The 18,238-nt window shown below is 43.8% G+C and overlaps 1 protein-coding gene across 1 annotated transcript in view; it reads left to right on the plus strand.

Annotated features, from left to right (window-relative positions):
* Positions 1-3,134: 3,134 nt before the first annotated feature.
* The window catches only part of LOC109572196 (zinc finger protein 154-like), a 28,230-nt gene continuing 13,126 nt past the window's right edge, over positions 3,135-18,238 (plus strand). The window contains exons 1-3 of the mRNA XM_070771909.1: positions 3,135-3,423; positions 4,718-4,844; positions 5,950-8,737. Of these exons, the coding sequence (XP_070628010.1) occupies positions 3,391-3,423; positions 4,718-4,844; positions 5,950-7,274 (1,485 nt within the window). The 5' untranslated portion in view covers positions 3,135-3,390 and the 3' untranslated portion in view covers positions 7,275-8,737. The remainder of the gene's footprint in view (positions 3,424-4,717; positions 4,845-5,949; positions 8,738-18,238) is intronic.

An 18,238-nucleotide genomic window follows, 5' to 3' on the forward strand; every position in this document is an offset into this window, starting at 1 on the left:
TGTGAACTTTCCAGTGGTTACTGAGGCTGTAGCTTTGGCTAAAAGGTCACCCACGCTGGTTGTACTCTTAACACTTTTTCACCAGTGTCTAATGAGGCTTGGCTAAATGATCTCCCACATTCACTGCACATGTGATATCTTTCTCTGGCGAGAACTCTCTGGTGATGAACAAGTGTGGAGGAAAACACACACACACACCCCCCACCCACACACACACACACAGGGCTACATCAGAGTTGCGCTCTCAGAAGAGTGAACAAGTAGTGTTTGTGAGATCAGCTTCTTTAATGTTGGTAGGAAGGGATATCTCCTGATTCCATGGGAGGGTGCTGTTGGCTTACCTGAATATCTCCAGGGCAGGTAGAGAATTGAAACTGCCTGAGAAGGGATGAGCAGGAACTCCACTTAATCCCTGTGAGAAAGAAGACTGTTGAGTTAGGAGACCTTGTATGCAAGAGCAGAGTGAGGAGAACCAGCACTCAGGCCGTTGAGGTCCTCATGGTTTCACAACACAGCACTGTAATACCAGCCTTAATTTTAGGCCTTATATCACAACCTGGCAAAAACATCCTGAGTACGCTTTGCCAATTCAGACATGATTGAGTGGTTCCAGGGACTTCTCATGACTCCCTGAGCTGCAGCAGCCCCAAATCTTTCTATGGAGTCCTCACTACGCGGGGCAGTTCCTTGCCTCAGACTTTGCCATTCAGAACACATCTGGTCTCAGACACATGTGGCCCTCTCCACTCTTGGGCTGCACTCCCAGCCATCACAACTTTCTTCTACCCACATTGAAAATTGAATCCCATTTAATGGAACACACCAGGCCTCATGACTCTCATAAATAACCAGGTTCGCCCTAGACTTTAGTCTCCAGGCTGAAAAAAGCACCCCAGATCCCAAGTCCTCACAGAATCCTGGTAAGTGTTTGAAATGGTGAATAAGCACCAGCCCCATTCTGAGTGATATCTTGCTTCAATAACCTTTTGTTTCTGCATTCACACATCCATCTAATGCCTATTCTCCCCTTGGAAGCTTGGCCACCTGCCACACTATCCTGTCCGCAACACATTCCTTTCAAGGCCACTTACCTGCCTCAGTGTGTTTGTAAAGCCCCAAACCAGGCACTCATACAGAAACACCTAGTGCACAGTCTCCACCATCCCCTGTCTGACCCCCTAACAGTTTTACCTCTGTAATCTGAACTTTGTTGCTGTTGTTTTTCAGTCACTAAGTCCTGCCTGACTCTTCACGACCCCATGAACTGCAGCACGCCAGGCTTCCTTTTCCTTCACTATTTCCCAGCATTTGCTCAAACTCATGAGTTGGTGATGCCATCCAATCATCTCATCCTCTGTCGCCCACTTCTCTTCCCATGACAGAACAGAAGGTAGTCTGGAGTATTTTGTCCCTCACCAAATGTACATAGACTGGAAAACTGAAAACTGACTTTATGCTTTGGGGTCAATGTATGTGAATTGAAATATGATAAAGGTTATTAGCTCCTGCTAACTGTAGATGGTGATTGCAGCCATGAAATTAAAAGATGATTACTCCTTGGAAGTAAAGTTATGACCAACCTAGATAGCATATTCAAAAGCAGAGACATTACTTTGCCAACAAAGGTCCGTCTAGTCAAGGCTATGGTTTTTCCAGTGGTCATGTATGGATGTGAGAGTTGGACTGTGAAGAAAGCTGAGCACCAAAGACTTGATGCTTTTGAACTGTGGTGTTACAGAAGACTCTTGAGAGTCCCTTGGACTGCGAGGAGATCCAACCAGTCCATTCTGAAGGAGATCAGCCCTGGGTGTTCTCTGGAAGGAATGATGCTAAAGCTGAAATTCCAGTACTTTGGCCACCTCATGCAAATAGTTGACTCATTGGAAAAGACTCTGATGCTTGGAGGGATTGGGGTCAGGAGGAGAAGGGGATGACAGAGGATGAGATGGCTGGATGGCATCACTGACTCGATGGACGTGTCTGAGTGAACTCCGGGAGTTGGTGATGGACAGGGAGGCCTGGTGTGCTGCGATTCATGGGGTCGCAAAAAGTCGGACAGGCCTGGGTGACTGAACTGAACTGAACTGAACAGTGGACATGTTTTATGTCTGAAAGACTCTACAAATAATCTTTTTATTTTTATCTGTAGCCTTGATGGGGGTTCAGTTCAGTTCAGTTGCTCAGTTATGTCCAACTCTTTGCGAGCCCATGAATCGCAGCACGCCAGGCCTTCCTGTCCATCACCAACTCCCAGAGTCCACCCAAACCCATGTCCATCTAGTCGATGATACCATCCAGCCATCTCATCCTCTGTCATCCCCTTCTCCTCCTGCCCTCAATCTTTCCCAGCATCAAGGTCTTTTCAAATGAGTCAGCTCCTCGCATCAGGTGGCCAAAGTATTGCAGTTTCAGCTTCAACATCAGTCCTTCCAATGAACACCCAGGACTGATCTCCTTTCGGATGGACTGGTTAGATCTCCTTGCAGTCCAAGGGACTCTCAAGAGTCTTCTCCAACCCCACAGTTAAAAAACATCAATTCTTTGGTGCTCAGCTTTCTTTATAGTCCAACTGTCACATCCATACGTGACCACTGGAAAAACCATAGCCTTGACTAGACGGACCTTATTGGCAAAGTAATATCTCTGCTTTTTAATATGCTGTCTAGGTTGCTCATAACTTTCCTTCCACGGAGTAAGCGTCTTTTAATTTCATGGCTGCAATCACCATCTGCAGTGATGTTGGAGCCCAGAAAAATAAAGTCAGGCACTGTTTCCATTGTTTCCCCATCTATGACGGAGGGGAGGGGGTGGTGGTTGAGGCCAAAAAATAGTATTTGGCCTCTGGGAGCATGCTGAGCTTCACCGAGTCTGAAACACGTCTCCAAACACTGGTGTGACCAGCTGCAGAGAACACTTGGCAGAAATGCGGTCATGATCCCTTTAAACAGGGGGCGAAGCTCACCTGGATGTGCCACTTTCCAAACTCCCCTCCTGGCCAACCTCGCAAGACGCCCAGACCCAGCTCTCTGTGGATCCATGGGGACTACATTACCCAGAATGTTCAGAGTCGAGCGGCAACTATGTTACCCAATGAGAACTTAGAACGAGGAGGACGCGTAACGTGAGGGAGGGACTTCCTGCTTCCTCCGCTCGGGGCCATGTTAGCTGTTCGTGGTTTTGTTTACCGGGTGTGAAAGGTTCGGGAATTCTGGGCCAATCCTGAGGTGACGGAATTTAGGAAGTCCGAGAAAGAGCTTCTGGCCCCGCTGCACAGAGGCAAGTCTCAGGCTCGACGCCGCCGCCCGGGGTGCCCCACCCCAGGCCTCGGATCGGGACCGCCTCGCCCGTGTGCTCTCTCCTCTCCTGGCCCCGCTCCGCCCCCAGAGTCCGATGGCAGCGGCAGCCCCGAAGAACCCGCTTCAGGTAAACGCTGGTTCTCCGAGCCCTGACCCCACCAGACACTAAAAACCCAGGGTTTAGGACGGTGAGGCGGTCGTGGGTGGGACCCTGTTTCTGATAGCGTGATGGCGCGTGGGCGAGGGTGACAGGCACCTGTTAAAGGGCGAACCGACGGCTGCGGCACCGAGATCGAATGGGTACCAGCGTCCCAGCCTTCAGGGCCAGGCACGGGTATCGGGAGGCCTGAGCCCATCGAACCCCGCCATAGACTCATCCCTCAAGAGGTGGCGTTTTCCACATATCCTACGGCTACAGAGGCACTTTTTGGAGCCAGCACGCCAAGTGCTGTTGGGAGGGTGTCCCATTTCTTCACTGGCCCTGACCACCAGCCACATGGTCTCTGGATTGTGGTTTCTTGAGATCTATTGCTGCCTTGTTCCCAGTTTGGGATCTGGAAGCCCTGGAGAAACCCCACGGCCAGGGTTATATGGAGGGATTTTTGTTTTTGACAGCCATCATAAACAGGTGTGAAAGGTCTTCAGTCTTCATTGTGCGTGCAGGATTTTAGTTGTGGCATGAGGAATCTTTAGTCGCAGCACGAGGAATCTTTAGTCGCAGCATGCAAACTCTTACCCCAGGTCCACTGCTTTGGGAGCTTGGAGTCTTAGCCTCTGCACCACCAGGGAAGTCCCACGTTGTATTTTCTGATGTGAACCATGAGGGAGTAAAACAGGATTCAGGTATATTCCTCTTGTTTTGTTTTGAGCAGGTGTGGTAATGGCAGCTCTATTAACTGACATGAGGAAGTTGGCAATAATAATGTTCTCCAGAGATATTAGAAACTTCTGAGATGTTTCTGGCATTAATTGAGCAGCTAAATACCCAAGTCTAGAAGTCTGGAGTGTGGGACAGTGAGGAGGTGGTGATTGTAGGCATGTCGCTGTTTGATCCAGTCTCACAGATAATGCATACCTGAAAAGGGAATATCCTTGATGACACCAGGGTCCTGGAATTGAGACTTATGTGACCTTGGCCACATAAGTGGGATATCCTGGCACGAGTGTGTGGATCCCTCCATGCCAGGTCCACAACTTGGATACCCACCTACCCACCTCTTCCTATAGATGACTGGTTCCAGTGATAAGTGGGACCATTTGAAGACAGTGGCATTAGTAGTGCCAGGGCCTGGTTTCTTCTCTGAGTTGGAGAGTTTGGGAAGAAGATGGGCATGTGGATGATGTGTGTGTGTGGGGGGGGAGTGGATAGTTGTTGTTGAGAAGGGGGCTATTTATGATTTCCTCTGTCCCCATCTTGCCAGGGCAGTGTGACCTTTGAGGATGTGGCTGTGTACTTCTCCTGGGAGGAATGGAGTCTCCTTGATGATGCTCAGAGATGCCTGTACCACAGTGTGATGCTGGAGAACTTGGCACTTATAATCTCCTTGGGTATGACTGTCAAACTCATCTCTGTTCCTTGAACTGCCTCTGCCCTTTTTTTCCCCAGGAGCATTCTATCCTCACGTCAGGACCCTGGACACTGCTCCTTTCCCCAGTTCCCTGAGTTGGTGCTCAGGTTGGGTGGGCTGAGATTTGCGCACTGTGCTCTCCTTCCTTTAGCATACCCAACACTAGCCTTCCTGTCGACTTGCACTCTTATTATTTTTTTAGTTCTTTTCGTTATTCTTTTCCGTCATGGTTTATCATGGATTTTGAATTTCTTTGGTTACTGTGTCATCAGAGTGCCGTGTATTTGATTGCTGAGAGAGTGGAATCAGGTTGGAGAGCCCACAGAATTTCACAGGATGTATATGAATCAAGCGAGATGGCTCAGATGGAGCCTGGCCCTGCATCGTAGCACATAAAGGACGTGATGACAGTGCTGTATTCAGACTGCAACAGAAACCCATTGTGTTGACTAAAATTTGATCCCAGTGGCCACACTTGATTTGTGTTTTCCTTTCTCCCCTTTCGTGACACTTCGCTGGTTCATTTGCTTTGTCGCTTGTACTCTTACTTCCAACCTGTGGTTAACCTCACATTTCTGGACTTTTCTCACCACTGCGTCTGCAGTGCTTTCCACAGTGGCCTCTGTGTATTGTTTCATGAGGTGTGCACACATTCTTAAATAGTCCTGCAACACCAGGTGTCCTGATACAGTTGTATTTTCTTGGGTCTTGACACAGCTTTTTTTAAATTATTTAATTTTTATTCTTTTGAATGTGTGTGTGACACAGCCTTTTTCTACAGTGTTCATGTGTCACCAGCAGACAAGTTCCTTTTGAAGGTTTGTTGTTGAGGAATGAATTGCAGACCCTGTGTCTCTGCTTTGTGTCCACCACATGGTTGTGCCCTTCACCTCATAAGGTCACTCCATTCTCTGATCTTGATAGCCCAGTAGTTCTAAGCAGCCCCATCCTCAACCAGAACCAACTCTTTGTTCCTGCAAACAATCGCATGGACAGGTTCTTGGGTTTATTACACTGAACTTGTGTAGCAGCTACCCCTTCCCACCTAAGTCAGTGCGCACTTCACCAGCATTACTTGCTTTCAGGTTGTTGGCATGGAGCAGAGGATGAAGAGGCATCTTCTGAACAGAACATTTCTGTACATGGAATGTCACAGGTCAGGATTCCCAAGGCAGGCATGTTCTCCCAGAAGGCCCATTTTTGTGACCTGGACTTGGGAGACGTTTTGCACTTGACTGAGCATCAGAGGCAGAGACTGTATGATATTGGGGCATGGGAGAAACACTTGTATTTCAGTGTAAAGTATCAGCCCCGCAAGCAGCACACTGGAGAGAAATACCTCAGAAGCAAGATGGGCAAAGCCTCATTTATGACCAACTGCAGACTTTTTGTGTTGGGGAAGTCACTTTCTTGTGGGGAGTCCACACAGACCAGGGATAAGTCAAACAGGAGAACTGAGTGTGGAGCAGCCTTTCACAGGGGGAAAACTCATTACAGCCCTGGAGAATGCACTGAAGACTTCAGTTGCAGACATATACTTCCTCAGCATCAGAGAGTCCTCACTAGAGAAAAATGCTACACATGTAATGAATGTGGGAAATCTTTTAGCAAAAGCTACAGCCTCAATGACCATTGGAGAGTTCACACAGGAGAAAAGCCTTATGAGTGTGGGGAATGTGGGAAATCCTTTAGACAGAGCTCTAGCCTCATTCAGCATCGGAGAGTTCACACTGGAGCAAGACCTCATGAGTGTGATGAATGTGGAAAATTATTTAGCAACAAATCCAACCTTATTAAACATCGGAGAATTCATACTGGAGAAAGGCCGTATGAGTGTAGTGAATGTGGGAAGTCCTTTAGCGAAAGCTCTGCACTCCTTCAACACCGGAGTGTTCACACTGGAGAAAGGCCTTATGAGTGCAGTGAATGTGGAAAATTCTTTACGTACCACTCCAGTCTCATAAAACACCAGAGAGTTCACTCTGGATCAAGGCCCTATGAGTGCAATGAATGTGGAAAGTCCTTTACCCAAAACTCCAGCCTCATTGAACACCGTAGAGTTCATAGTGGAGAAAGGCCTTACAAGTGCAGTGAATGTGGGAAATCTTTTAGCCAAAGCTCTGCACTTCTGCAGCATCGGAGAGTTCACACTGGAGAAAGGCCTTATGAGTGCAATGAATGTGGGAAATTCTTTACTTACAGCTCCAGTCTCTTAAAACACCAGAGAGTTCACACGGGATCAAGGCCTTATGAGTGTAGCGAATGTGGGAAATCTTTTACTCAAAACTCCAGCCTCATTAAACACAGGAGAATTCATACTGGAGAAAGGCCTTATGAGTGTAGTGAATGTGGGAAATCTTTTAGCCATAGCTCTAGCCTTATTAAACACCGAAGAGTTCACACTTGTTAAAGGCCTGGTAAGTGCAGTGAATTGGGGCAATCATTTACCCATAGGTCCAGCTTCAGCGACCACTAGAATGTTTATGTCAGAGACATGCTTTGTGTGTATTTGTATGTGGGAAATTAATCTTTAGGCTCCTAAAACAGCATAATGTCACATTGGATGAATGCCTTTTGAGTATGGCAGACATGGAAAATCATGTAGCTGAAGTCTGGCTTCAGTATACTCCAGAGAATTCAGTGGAGAAAGGCCTTATAAGTTCAGCAAATGTGAGAAAGCCTTCAGCTGAAGAATGTATTTCACTGAATACCACAATTTCAAATGGGAGCACTATCTTCAATGTGCAGGTATATATGATTTCTTTGTTGAGTGCAACAACACTGGAGGAAATCCCTTATGAAGATGCCGTTTGCCTGTTTTAAACCTCATTCATCCAGACATCCACTTAACTTCAGGTATGTGGGAACTGTGTTGCGCTTTTTAACCTCTCCAGAACCCTTGCCAGATGGATGTCACTGCCAGTTCTGTAGCAGAAATCATATCACCCCTAACCACAGGCACATTTCTACTGTGTGCCACATTCACCCAGCCTAGTGTGTTCAGGGAAGGAAACCCCAGTTCTGACCCATTTATGGGATGATTCATGAGCAGCTTGAGCACTTAAGTCTTTCCCAGTTTTTTTCCCTCCTTCATGAATTAAAGCATGGACCTTACCCACTTTTGGCCTAAAGGACTCTGCTGGTGATTTGAAAAGATGGACTACACTTTTCAGGGATATTATTGGTCTCATGAGACTCTAGTGATGGGATTTTCTAGCTTCCAAGACATCAACCCAGGAAACAGTCAGTTTCCCCTTGCTCTTGTTTGTAGAATGGTAAAGGTCTTACTGTTTAAGCCACCGTTTATCTTAGGAGTTCCTTCACTGTATGGGGTGGTTTGTTGTTAATTGGGTTTGCTAGCCTGAAGAGATGAAATACTCTGGTGAGGATCCCGAATTGTGTGCCTCAGTGGAGACAGTATGATGGCAGAATATGCCTCTCCAATTGTGGCCTAGGTTGCATTGCTGCTCAAAGCCTTCAAGGAAAAGGACCACCTTCAAGGACCACCTTCGTGGTCCTAATTTATAAGTTGTATGCCATGATATTTTTCAGGTTCAGAGTTCAAACTGAGGAGGGGGCCATTTCTGATTGCTGTGACTACTCTCAGTGCTTCTGAGAGCGACATACACTTGTTCTCTTGTTCACAGGCGATATTGCACCTTGCTCAGCACTGTTGAGGGAAATCTGTTCCCCAGGTCCTGCAGTGGAGCCCCGTGCCTGATGTCCTGAATTCTGTAGAGTAACAGCAGTGATTTTAAGATTATATAAACACTGGATTAATAGTGGAGGAGACTGCAGCATACTGATTAGAATGTGCCCCTTTCAAAAGGTCACTCAAAATGTTTAACCACTATGGCTTTGGAGGATAAGCAGGTATGGAAATTCTCAGAACTTTTGAAACTTTTTATCTGTACAACTTAGGGCCTTGTCAAGGAAAATAAAATAAAGGTTTTGTGGATTCCTCTGGCCTTTCTGGGCTGTTCATCTAAGGCCATTGTTGTGCAGACAGAACAAGGATAGAGAGGAGAGAGCTCCTTAGTCAGCTCTGTGAGATTTGTGACCCATCCAGTATCCATGTTGAATGAAGTTTCCACCTCAAAAATTGCTCACCTGTTTTTGCTGCCCCTGAGGCAAGTCCTGAACCTGTCCATTGAGTCAGTATGGTTGCCGAACCTGATGTTCTAAATGAGGAAATCCTGTTCCTATTTAAACTGTACAATTTGGTGATTTTTTACAGTTATGTAAACCCATGAAACCATCAAACAATCATGATAGTTTGTCACGCCATACTTACCTTGAATCTCTTTGTCCTCCAAGCAGCCATTAGTTTGCTTTTCATTATAGCAGATGAGTTTGCATTTTCTAGGATTTTATATGATTGAAGTCATGAAGTGTTTAGTCTCCCCCCCCCCCCCCCCCTTTTGGGTGCCTTTACATGACATGCTTACTCTGCAGTCCATCAGTGGTGCCTCTATGAGTAGTTCTTTTATATTATTGAGAATTATGTTCTGTCACTACGTCTCAATTTATTTATTCATCTGTTTATGGATATTTTAATTATTTCTGGTTTTGGCTGTTACAAATAAAAGCCGTACAGAAGTTGGATACAGTTCTTCATATTGAATCGTTTCCTTTTTCTCATGCTGATACCTCAAAATGCAATACCTGAACCAGAGTGTAGGTAAATATATAACTTTTCCAGAAACACCAAACTGTCTTTTAAAATGATTGCTCCCTTTTGTATTCCCATCTTTAGTGTGAGTTCCAATTCTCTCATATCCTTGCTAAAGTGAATATGATTTGCTTTTAAACATTTGACTCTGTGAGTAAATGTATATAATATTAGAGCACTTTGGTTTTAGTTTCATTTCCCTTATATTTCATGATGTTGAGCATAGTTGGTGTATAGGAGATACAGAAGAAGGGTCAACACGTTAAACAGTTCAAAAGACCCAATAAGCCAAATCTGGATCATGGCAAATTCTAACAAACAAATGGCAAGTGAATAATATGATTAAAAGAAAATGGTAAGTGGGGGATTTCCCTGGCCATCCAGTGGCTAAGACTCGGCACTTCCACTGCTGGGGGTATGTGTTCAATCCTGGTTGGGGAACTAAGATTCCCGCAAGCTGCATGGCCTGGCCAAAAGAAAGCCTCTAAGGAAATTCCAGTAGATACTTCTACTCTAGGAGAACTTACCCTACCCACTGCCCACTAAGAGTAACTGAACTAATCAGTTTACCCTGAATACAACAGTTTACAGCCAAAGTTCTCAGCATTTTTTTTTCTTAAAGGTGAGTGGTACATAGAGGTTAAAAAACTTGCAAGACACACCTACTTGTTGCCTAAGATAAATTTTGTATCCAGACTGCAGTCTGCATTAAGTAATGATTGCAGTATGGTAATTACACAGTTTAGCACTTATAAATATTTTGATTTTATGCAACAAATTAATGGAATTATATAAGGATCTTTACGTTTTAGAAACACCTCCTAAAGAGGTTATGTGTGAAATGACATGGTGTCTGTGATTATAAATAAACCACTAACTGCATGGGGATAGATAAAATAAGAGCCATAAAAGGATAAATAGGGAATTCCCTGTCAATCCAGTGGTTAGGACTCCAGGCTTCCACTGCATAGGGCTTGGGTTTGATCCCTGGTTGGGGAACTACGATCCTGCAAGCTGTGTAGTATAGGATAAATAATGACAGATGTTACTTCCCAGTAGTCTTCTGTTTTGGGATATATTTGAAAGCAGCCATTACAAAGGGTAGAGTATGTGCTGTTAAATTTGTGTGGTGAGGATAAATGTAAAAGGCCAGGAAGAAACTGAGTTTTGAAACTATGAATATAAATGTCAAAATGGATATTTTAAGCAAACTCGTCACTTCCTAATCTTGTTTTTATTTTAATAGCTATCACTTTTCATGTTTATGTGGCAATATTATTCCATTTTATTTTATCTGGTGTTCTTTGGAAGGAATGATGCTACAGCTGAAACTCCAGTACTTTGGCCACCTCATGCGAAGAGTTGACTCATTGGAAAAGACTCTGATGCTGGGAGGGATTGGGGGTAGGAGGAGAAGGGGATGACAGAGGATGAGATGGCTGGATGGCATCACTGACTCGATGGACGTGGGTTTGGGTGAACTCCGGGAGTTGGTGATGGACAGGGAGGCCTGGCGTGCTGCAATTCATGGGGTCGCAAAGAGTTGGACACGACTGAGCAACTGAACTGATACACAAAACCCTACACAGATTTCGAGGTCATTTGTAACTTTAAAATAGAAAAAATAGCATTAACATAGAAAATTAGAACAGGAAGAGGCCTTGGATATCACCATTCCCACTTTCCTTCTTCAGCAGATAAGTAAATTAGGGCCCAGAAAGGGGAAGTGCGTGACTTGGAGAGCTAGTTAGTAGCAGACTTGGAATTAAACCCAGGCTTAGTAACCCCTTGGTCCAATGTTTTGTGTTTTTTCATTTCACAGTTTTAACTGTTTTATTTAAAGTTTTTATTTTTTAGAGCAATTTTAGGTTCATAACAAAATTAAGAGGAAAGTGTCTGCCGCTGCACATGCATCACCTCCATTGTCAACATCCCCCGCCAGAGTGGGCCTTCTGTTACAACTGACGAGCCTACACTGATTCATTCCTGTCCCCCAGTGTTTGTATAGTTCGTATGAGGGTTTACTGTGTGTGATGTATATTCTGAGTTTCAATATATTTGAACAAATTTATAATTTGAGTTTGAATACATTTATAATTGGTGGCTCAGTAGTAAAGAATCTGCCTGCCAATACAGGAGACGTGGGTTCATTCCATGGGTTGGGAAGATCCCCTAGAGGAGGAAATGGCAACCCACTCTAGTCAGTATTCTTGCCCGGGAAATCCCATGGACAGAGGCGCTTGGCGGGGTGTGGGGTTGCAAAGGACTGGACACAACTTCGTTTCTGAACAACAGCCAGTGCATCACTATAGGATCACATAGAGTGGTTTCACTGCCCTGAAATCCCTCTATTCTGTGTGTTCGTCCCTCCCCACATTGCCTGGGAACCGGTGATCTTATTTTACATCTCCATAGTTTAGCCTTTCCCAGAATGCCGTATAGTTGGAGTCACACAGTATACGGCTTTTTCAGATGACTGTTTTCACTTACTAACGTGCTTTTTAAGTTTCCTCCATAAAACAAATGAAAAAGATTCCTCCATCATGGCTTGATGGTGCGTTTCTTTTTAAAACTGAGTGATGTTCCATTGTCTGGATATACCACCATTTATCCAAACACTACTGAAGGAGACATCTTGGTTGCGTCCAGGTTTTGGCAATTATGAATAAAGCTAATGTAAACAGTCGTGTACAGGTGTTTGTGTGAACATAAGTTTTAGACTCCTTCGGGTAGATACTGAGGAGCCCTATTGCTGGTAAGAGTCTGTTTGTTTTCTAAGAAACTGCCAAGTGTCTTCCAAGGTGGACATACTGTTCTTCCCAGCAGTGAATGAATGAGTTCCTGTTGTTCCACACCCTCACCAGCATTAGGTGTTTCAGTGTCATAGACTTTGGATTTTAATAGATGTGTAATGGTACTCATTGTGAAGAATTTTTGCATCAATGCTCATGAATGATATTGGTCTGAAATTTTCTTCTGGTATCTTGTGTTTGGGTATTATGGTAACACTAGTCTCTGAGAATGAGTTAGGAATTATCCCTTCTGTTTCTGTCCTCTGAAAGAGATTGTAGAGAATTTGTATAATTTCTTCCTTAAACATTTACTGGAATACACCAGTGAACCCATTTTAGTATGTTGTATTCTGTTTTAGGAAGTTATTAATTACTAATTCAGTTTTCTCTGTTGCTTTATCTTTTCCTATTCCTGTTACCCATAATTTACAGCTTTTGTAGTTGTCCTACAGTTGAGTATCCTGTTTTGTCCCACCCCCAGTTCTGGTGGTTTCTATTGAGATACCCTCAAGTCAGAATCTTTTCTTCACTGTGTCCAGTCTACAAATACGCTTATTGAAAGCATTTACTTTTGTTACAGAATTTTTTATCTTTATCATTTCTTCTTGGTTCTGTGGTAGAATTTCTATCTCAGTTATTTGTCTACTTTATCCAGCAGAGTGCTAAACATATTAATTGTTTTAAATTCCTGGTCTCATAATTCCACATGTCTGACTTGTCTTGAGTCTGATTCTGATACTTGCTCTATTCAGACTTTTCTTTTTTCTCTTCAAACTTTGAAAAAAAAAATTCCTTATGCCTTACACTTTTTTCTTAATAGCTATCATGTACTCAGTAAGTGGAACTACAATCAACAGGTGATTTTAAGGTGTGGGGAGAGGGGAAGTGTTCTGTAGTCCTATGATTAGTTATCAGTATATCTTTTTGCATTATAACTTCTTCATTAACCTATGGAATCCTTAGGAATGATTTCTATTTTTTTTTTTTAATTTTAGGAATGATTTCTTTCTTTTTTTTTTTTTTTTTTTTGATGGAACATCCTTAGTCTGTTTTGTTTTTTTTTTTTCTAATTTTATTTTATTTTTAAACTTTACATAATTGTATTAGTTTTGCCAAATATCAAAATGAATCCGCCACAGGTATACATGTGTTCCCCATCCCGAACCCTCCTCCCTCCTCCCTCCCCATACCATCCCTCTGGGCCGTCCCAGTGCACCAGCCCCAAGCATCCAGCATCGTGCATCGAACCTGAACTGGCAACACGTTTCCTACATGATATTTTACATGTTTCATTGCCAAGGAATGATTTCTTAAAAGTTCCCAAACATAGGAAGTTTTGTTTGTGGTTTAAAGTTTTAAGTTAAAAAAATAATTTAAATTGACACATAGGTCTCAGTGTGTTTGCCTTTCTGCATTACGTGGAACAAGGTGTCTGGAGTTGGGCATTTTCCTTCTCCCAGGTCACTTAGGCTCTGATAAAACCTAAGGCTCTGCTTTAAAAGTTTCTCCTGGAGCACACTTTGTGTAAAAAACGAAATGCTTTGAACTAGTTGAATATGGTTCCTTTAACTCTCTCCTGGCCAAGATCATTCTCGGAGATAAAAATGTCAATAGAAGTGTGGGTTTTTTCCCCATGATTTGGTTCCCCTGAGTTTTTGTTTCTCAGACTTGGCCCCTCTGAGCCTCCAGGAATTTGTCAATTACAGTTCCAGTTTCCCTATCCTGGCATTGGTTCACACAGTGGTTTCAGCTTGTTGGTTTCTGAGTCAATGAGTCATGATTCTGTTTCCCTGTCAGTCCTCCAATTTGGAGACAGTGGCTTGCCCTGTGACCACACTTAGAAATCTGAGAAGAATTGTTTATTCTTTCAGTCTATTTAGCCTTTTGCTTGTTAGGATGGAGTGGAGAAATCCAGCTTGTTATATGCTTGACCAGAAACCAGAGGTTCCCCCCGCCCCCTTTTTTTTTCTATCTTTTTTTGGTTGTTGTTCTTTCTGAACATATTAAATTTCTGTTACAGCAACACTGCTACAGTCTGAATGTGTTCCCTTCACATTTACTTGTTGAAATCCTAACCCACAAAGGTGATGGTATTAGGAGGTTGGGCTTTTTGGAGGTGCTTAAATCATGAGAATGGACCCCTTGTGAATGGGTTAGTGCCTCATAAGAGGCTCCAGAGAGATCCCTAACCCCTTCCACCTTGTGGGGATAGATTAAGAAATCAACCGCCATGAAGTGAACCCTACCCTGACCATGCTGAGCATCCTGAGCTCTGATTTCCAGCCTCCAGTGCTGTGAGAAATAATTATCTGTTGTTTATAAACCAGCCAGTCAGTGATATTTTGGTATGACAGCCAGAACAGACTAAGACACATTCTGTCTTTTGTTATTTTCAAATATATACAAAAATGGAAAAGACTATTATGAAACCAAACACTTCCCCAGTCTTCCGTTATTTGTCATTCAATGAACATTCTTGTTTCATCCATCTTCATGTACACTGGTGGATTGTTTAACGTATGATCTCAGACATTACACCATTTAATGCATAACTTCTTGAGAATTCATTTTTAAAATGTGAGGGCTATTTATAAACCCAATAGCCGTAACACAAAAAATATTTTAAATATATTACTGCTGCTGCTCTGCTAAGTCACTTCAGTTGTGTCCAACTCGGTGAGACCCCATAGACAGCAGCCCACCAGGCTCCCCCGTCCCTGGGATTCTCCAGGCAAGAACCCTGGAGTGGCTGCCATTGCCTTCTCCAATGCGTGAAAGTGAAAAGTGAAAGTGAAGTCGCTCAGTCGTGTCCGACTCTTAGCGACCCATGGACCGCAGCCTACCAGGCTCCTCCTCCATGGGATTTTCCAGGCAAGAGTACTGGAGTGGAGTGCTGCTCAGTTTTCTCAGTTATCTCAAAAGTATGTATGTGTTTTCCTAAATCAGATTAATTGCAGTTAAGATCGAGAATGGATCCTTATGTCTTTCAGTAGCTGTCTCATAAGTCTTCCACCTACCTTTTTTTCTTATTTTTGTTGAAGTCGCTGAGTTGTTTGTCATATGCTAGATGTGGCTTATTGAATGTCTGATGTTTAAGTGGTCACCCTTCCTTACCTCATATTTCCTATACTCTAGATACCAGTGAGTGAGGTTTCCTCCTAGTAAACAGATTTTGATGGTGGCTTTTGGAAAAATAGAAACAAAATCTTCCATGCCAAAGATCCTGTCCATAATGGTATTAGGGACAGAAAACACGTTGGTTAGTATTTGCAATGTGTGTCTTTCTAATCTCACCAAGTAAGAAATTCTGACATTATCTCCCTGGAGATAGCATTAGATCCCACAGGTTAAGGGCTCAGTCCCAGGAGACTGCCCCAACTTCAGTTCAGTTCAGTCGCTCAGTCATGCCTGACTCTTTTCGACCCCATGGACTGCAGCATGCCAGGCTTGCCTGCCCATCACCAGTTTCCAGAGCTTGCTCAAACTCAAGTCCATCGAGTCGGAGATGCCATCCAATCATCTCATCCTCTAACGTCCCCTTCTCCTCCTGCCTTCAGTCTTTCCCAGCATCAGGGTCTTTTCCATGAGCCTCAACTTCAGGTACCTTTCAAAAGTCCAGAGTGTTAACTCTGCTTCTGATCGACTGGTTATAATTCTGAGGTTTCCATGTCCCTCTTCTGGGGTGTTATTTTGTTAGAGGGGCTCACAATTCAGGGAAGCATGTACTTAAATTTAAAAGGCAGATGAAGAAGTCTACAGTGTGAAGTCTAGAAGGGTCTGGAGCATAGGCACTTCAGTCCTCCTGTCCACGCTGGGCACAGCATGTTTACAGACGTGGAAACTCCTTAAATCTTGTTCAGGCATGTGTACAGACTTTTCATCCAGAGATGAGGGTCTCCTCACACTCCCTTCCTGGAGGTCAGTGGGTGGGGCTATGCAGGAGCCCCACCCTAAATCACCTCTTGAAGCTTTAATTCACTTGTGCTCAAAGTTCAGTTCAGTTCAGTCGCTCAGTAGTGTACGACTCTTTGCGACCCCATGAATCGCAGCATGCCAGGCCTCCCTGTCCATCACCAACTCCCGGAGTTCACCCAGACTCACGTCCATCGAGTCAGTGATGCCATCCAGCCATCTCATCCTCTGTCGTCCCCTTCTCCTCCTGCCCCCAATCCCTCCCAGCATCAGAGTCTTCCAATGAGTCAACTCTTCGCATGAGGTGGCCAAAGTACTGGAGTTTCAGCTTTAGCATCATTCCTTCCAAAGAAATCCCAGGGCTGAGCTCCTTCAGAATGGACTGGTTGGATCTCCTTGCAGTCCAAGGGACTCTCAAGAGTCTTCTCCAACACCACAGTTCAAAAGCATCAATTCTTCGGTGCTCAGCCTTCTTCACAGTCCAACTCTCACATCCATATATGACCACAGGAAAAACCATAGCCTTGACTAGACGGACCTTTGTTGGCAAAGTAATGTCTCTGCTTTTGAATATGCTATCTAGGTTGGTCATAACTTTCCTTCCAAGGAGTAAGTGTCTTTTAATGTCATGGCTGCAGTCACCATCTGCCGTGATTTTGGAGCCCCCAAAATAAAGTCTGACACTGTTTTCACTGTTTCCCCATCTATTTCCCATGAAGTGATGGGATCAGATGCCACGGTCTTCATTTTCTGAATGTTGAGCTTTAAGCCAACTTTTTCACTCTCCACTTTCACTTTCATCAAGAGGCTTTTTAGTTCCTCTTCACTTTCTGCCATAAGGGTGGTGTCATCTGCATATCTGAAGTTATTGATATTTCTCCCAGTAATCTTGATTCCAGCTTGTGCTTCTTCCAGCCCAGCGTTTCTCATGATGTACTCTGCATATAAGTTAAATAAGCAGGGTGACAATATACAGCCTTGACGAACTCCTTTTCCTATTTGGAACCCATCTGTTGTTCCATGTCCAGTTCTAACTGTTGCTTCCTGACCTGCATACAAGTTTCTCAAGCGGCAGATCAGGTGGTCTGGTATTCCCATCTCTTTCAGAATTTTCCACAGTTTATTGTGATCCACACAGTCAAAGGCTTTGGCATAGTCAATAAAGCAGAAATAAATGTTTTTCTGGAACTCTCTTGCTTTTTCCATGATCCAGCGGATGTTGGCAATTTGATTTCTGGTTCCTCTGCCTTTTCTAAAACCAGCTTGAATATCTGGAAGTTCACGGTTCACATATTGCTGAAGCCTGGCTTGGAGAATTTTGAGCCTTACTTTACTAGCATGTGAAATGAGAGCAATTGTGCAGTAGTTTGAGCATTCTTTGGCATTGCCTTTCTTTGGGATTGGAATGAAAACTGACCTTTTCCAGTCCTGTGGCCACTGCTGAGTTTTCCAAATTTGCTGGCATATTGAGTGCAGCACTTTCACAGCATCATCTTTTGGGATTTGGAATAGCTCAACTGGAATTCCATCACTTCCACTAGCTTTGTTCGTAGTGATGCTTTCTAAGGCCCACTTGACTTCACATTCCAGGATGTCTGGCTCTAGGTCAGTGATCACACCATCATGATTATCTGGGTCGTGAAGATCTTTTTTGTACAGTTCTTCTGTGTATTCTTGCCATCTCTTCTTAATATCTTCTGCTTCTGTTAGGTCCATACCATTTCTGTCCTTTATCGAGCCCATCTTTTCATGAAATGTTCCCTTAGTATCTCTAATTTTCTTGAAGAGATCTCTAGTCTTTCCCATTCTGTTGTTTTCTTCTATTTCTTTGCATTGATCGCTGAAAAAGGCTTTCTTATCTCTTCTTGCTATTTTTTGGAACTCTGCATTCAGATGCTTAAATCTTTCCTTTTCTCCTTTGCTTTTCGCTTCTCTTCTTTTCACAGCTATTTGTAAGGCCTCTCCAGACAGCCATTTTGCTTTTTTGCATTTCTTTTC

The sequence above is a fragment of the Bos indicus genome, chromosome 18, assembly GCF_029378745.1.
Source record: "Bos indicus isolate NIAB-ARS_2022 breed Sahiwal x Tharparkar chromosome 18, NIAB-ARS_B.indTharparkar_mat_pri_1.0, whole genome shotgun sequence".
Taxonomy (NCBI): domain Eukaryota; kingdom Metazoa; phylum Chordata; class Mammalia; order Artiodactyla; family Bovidae; genus Bos; species Bos indicus.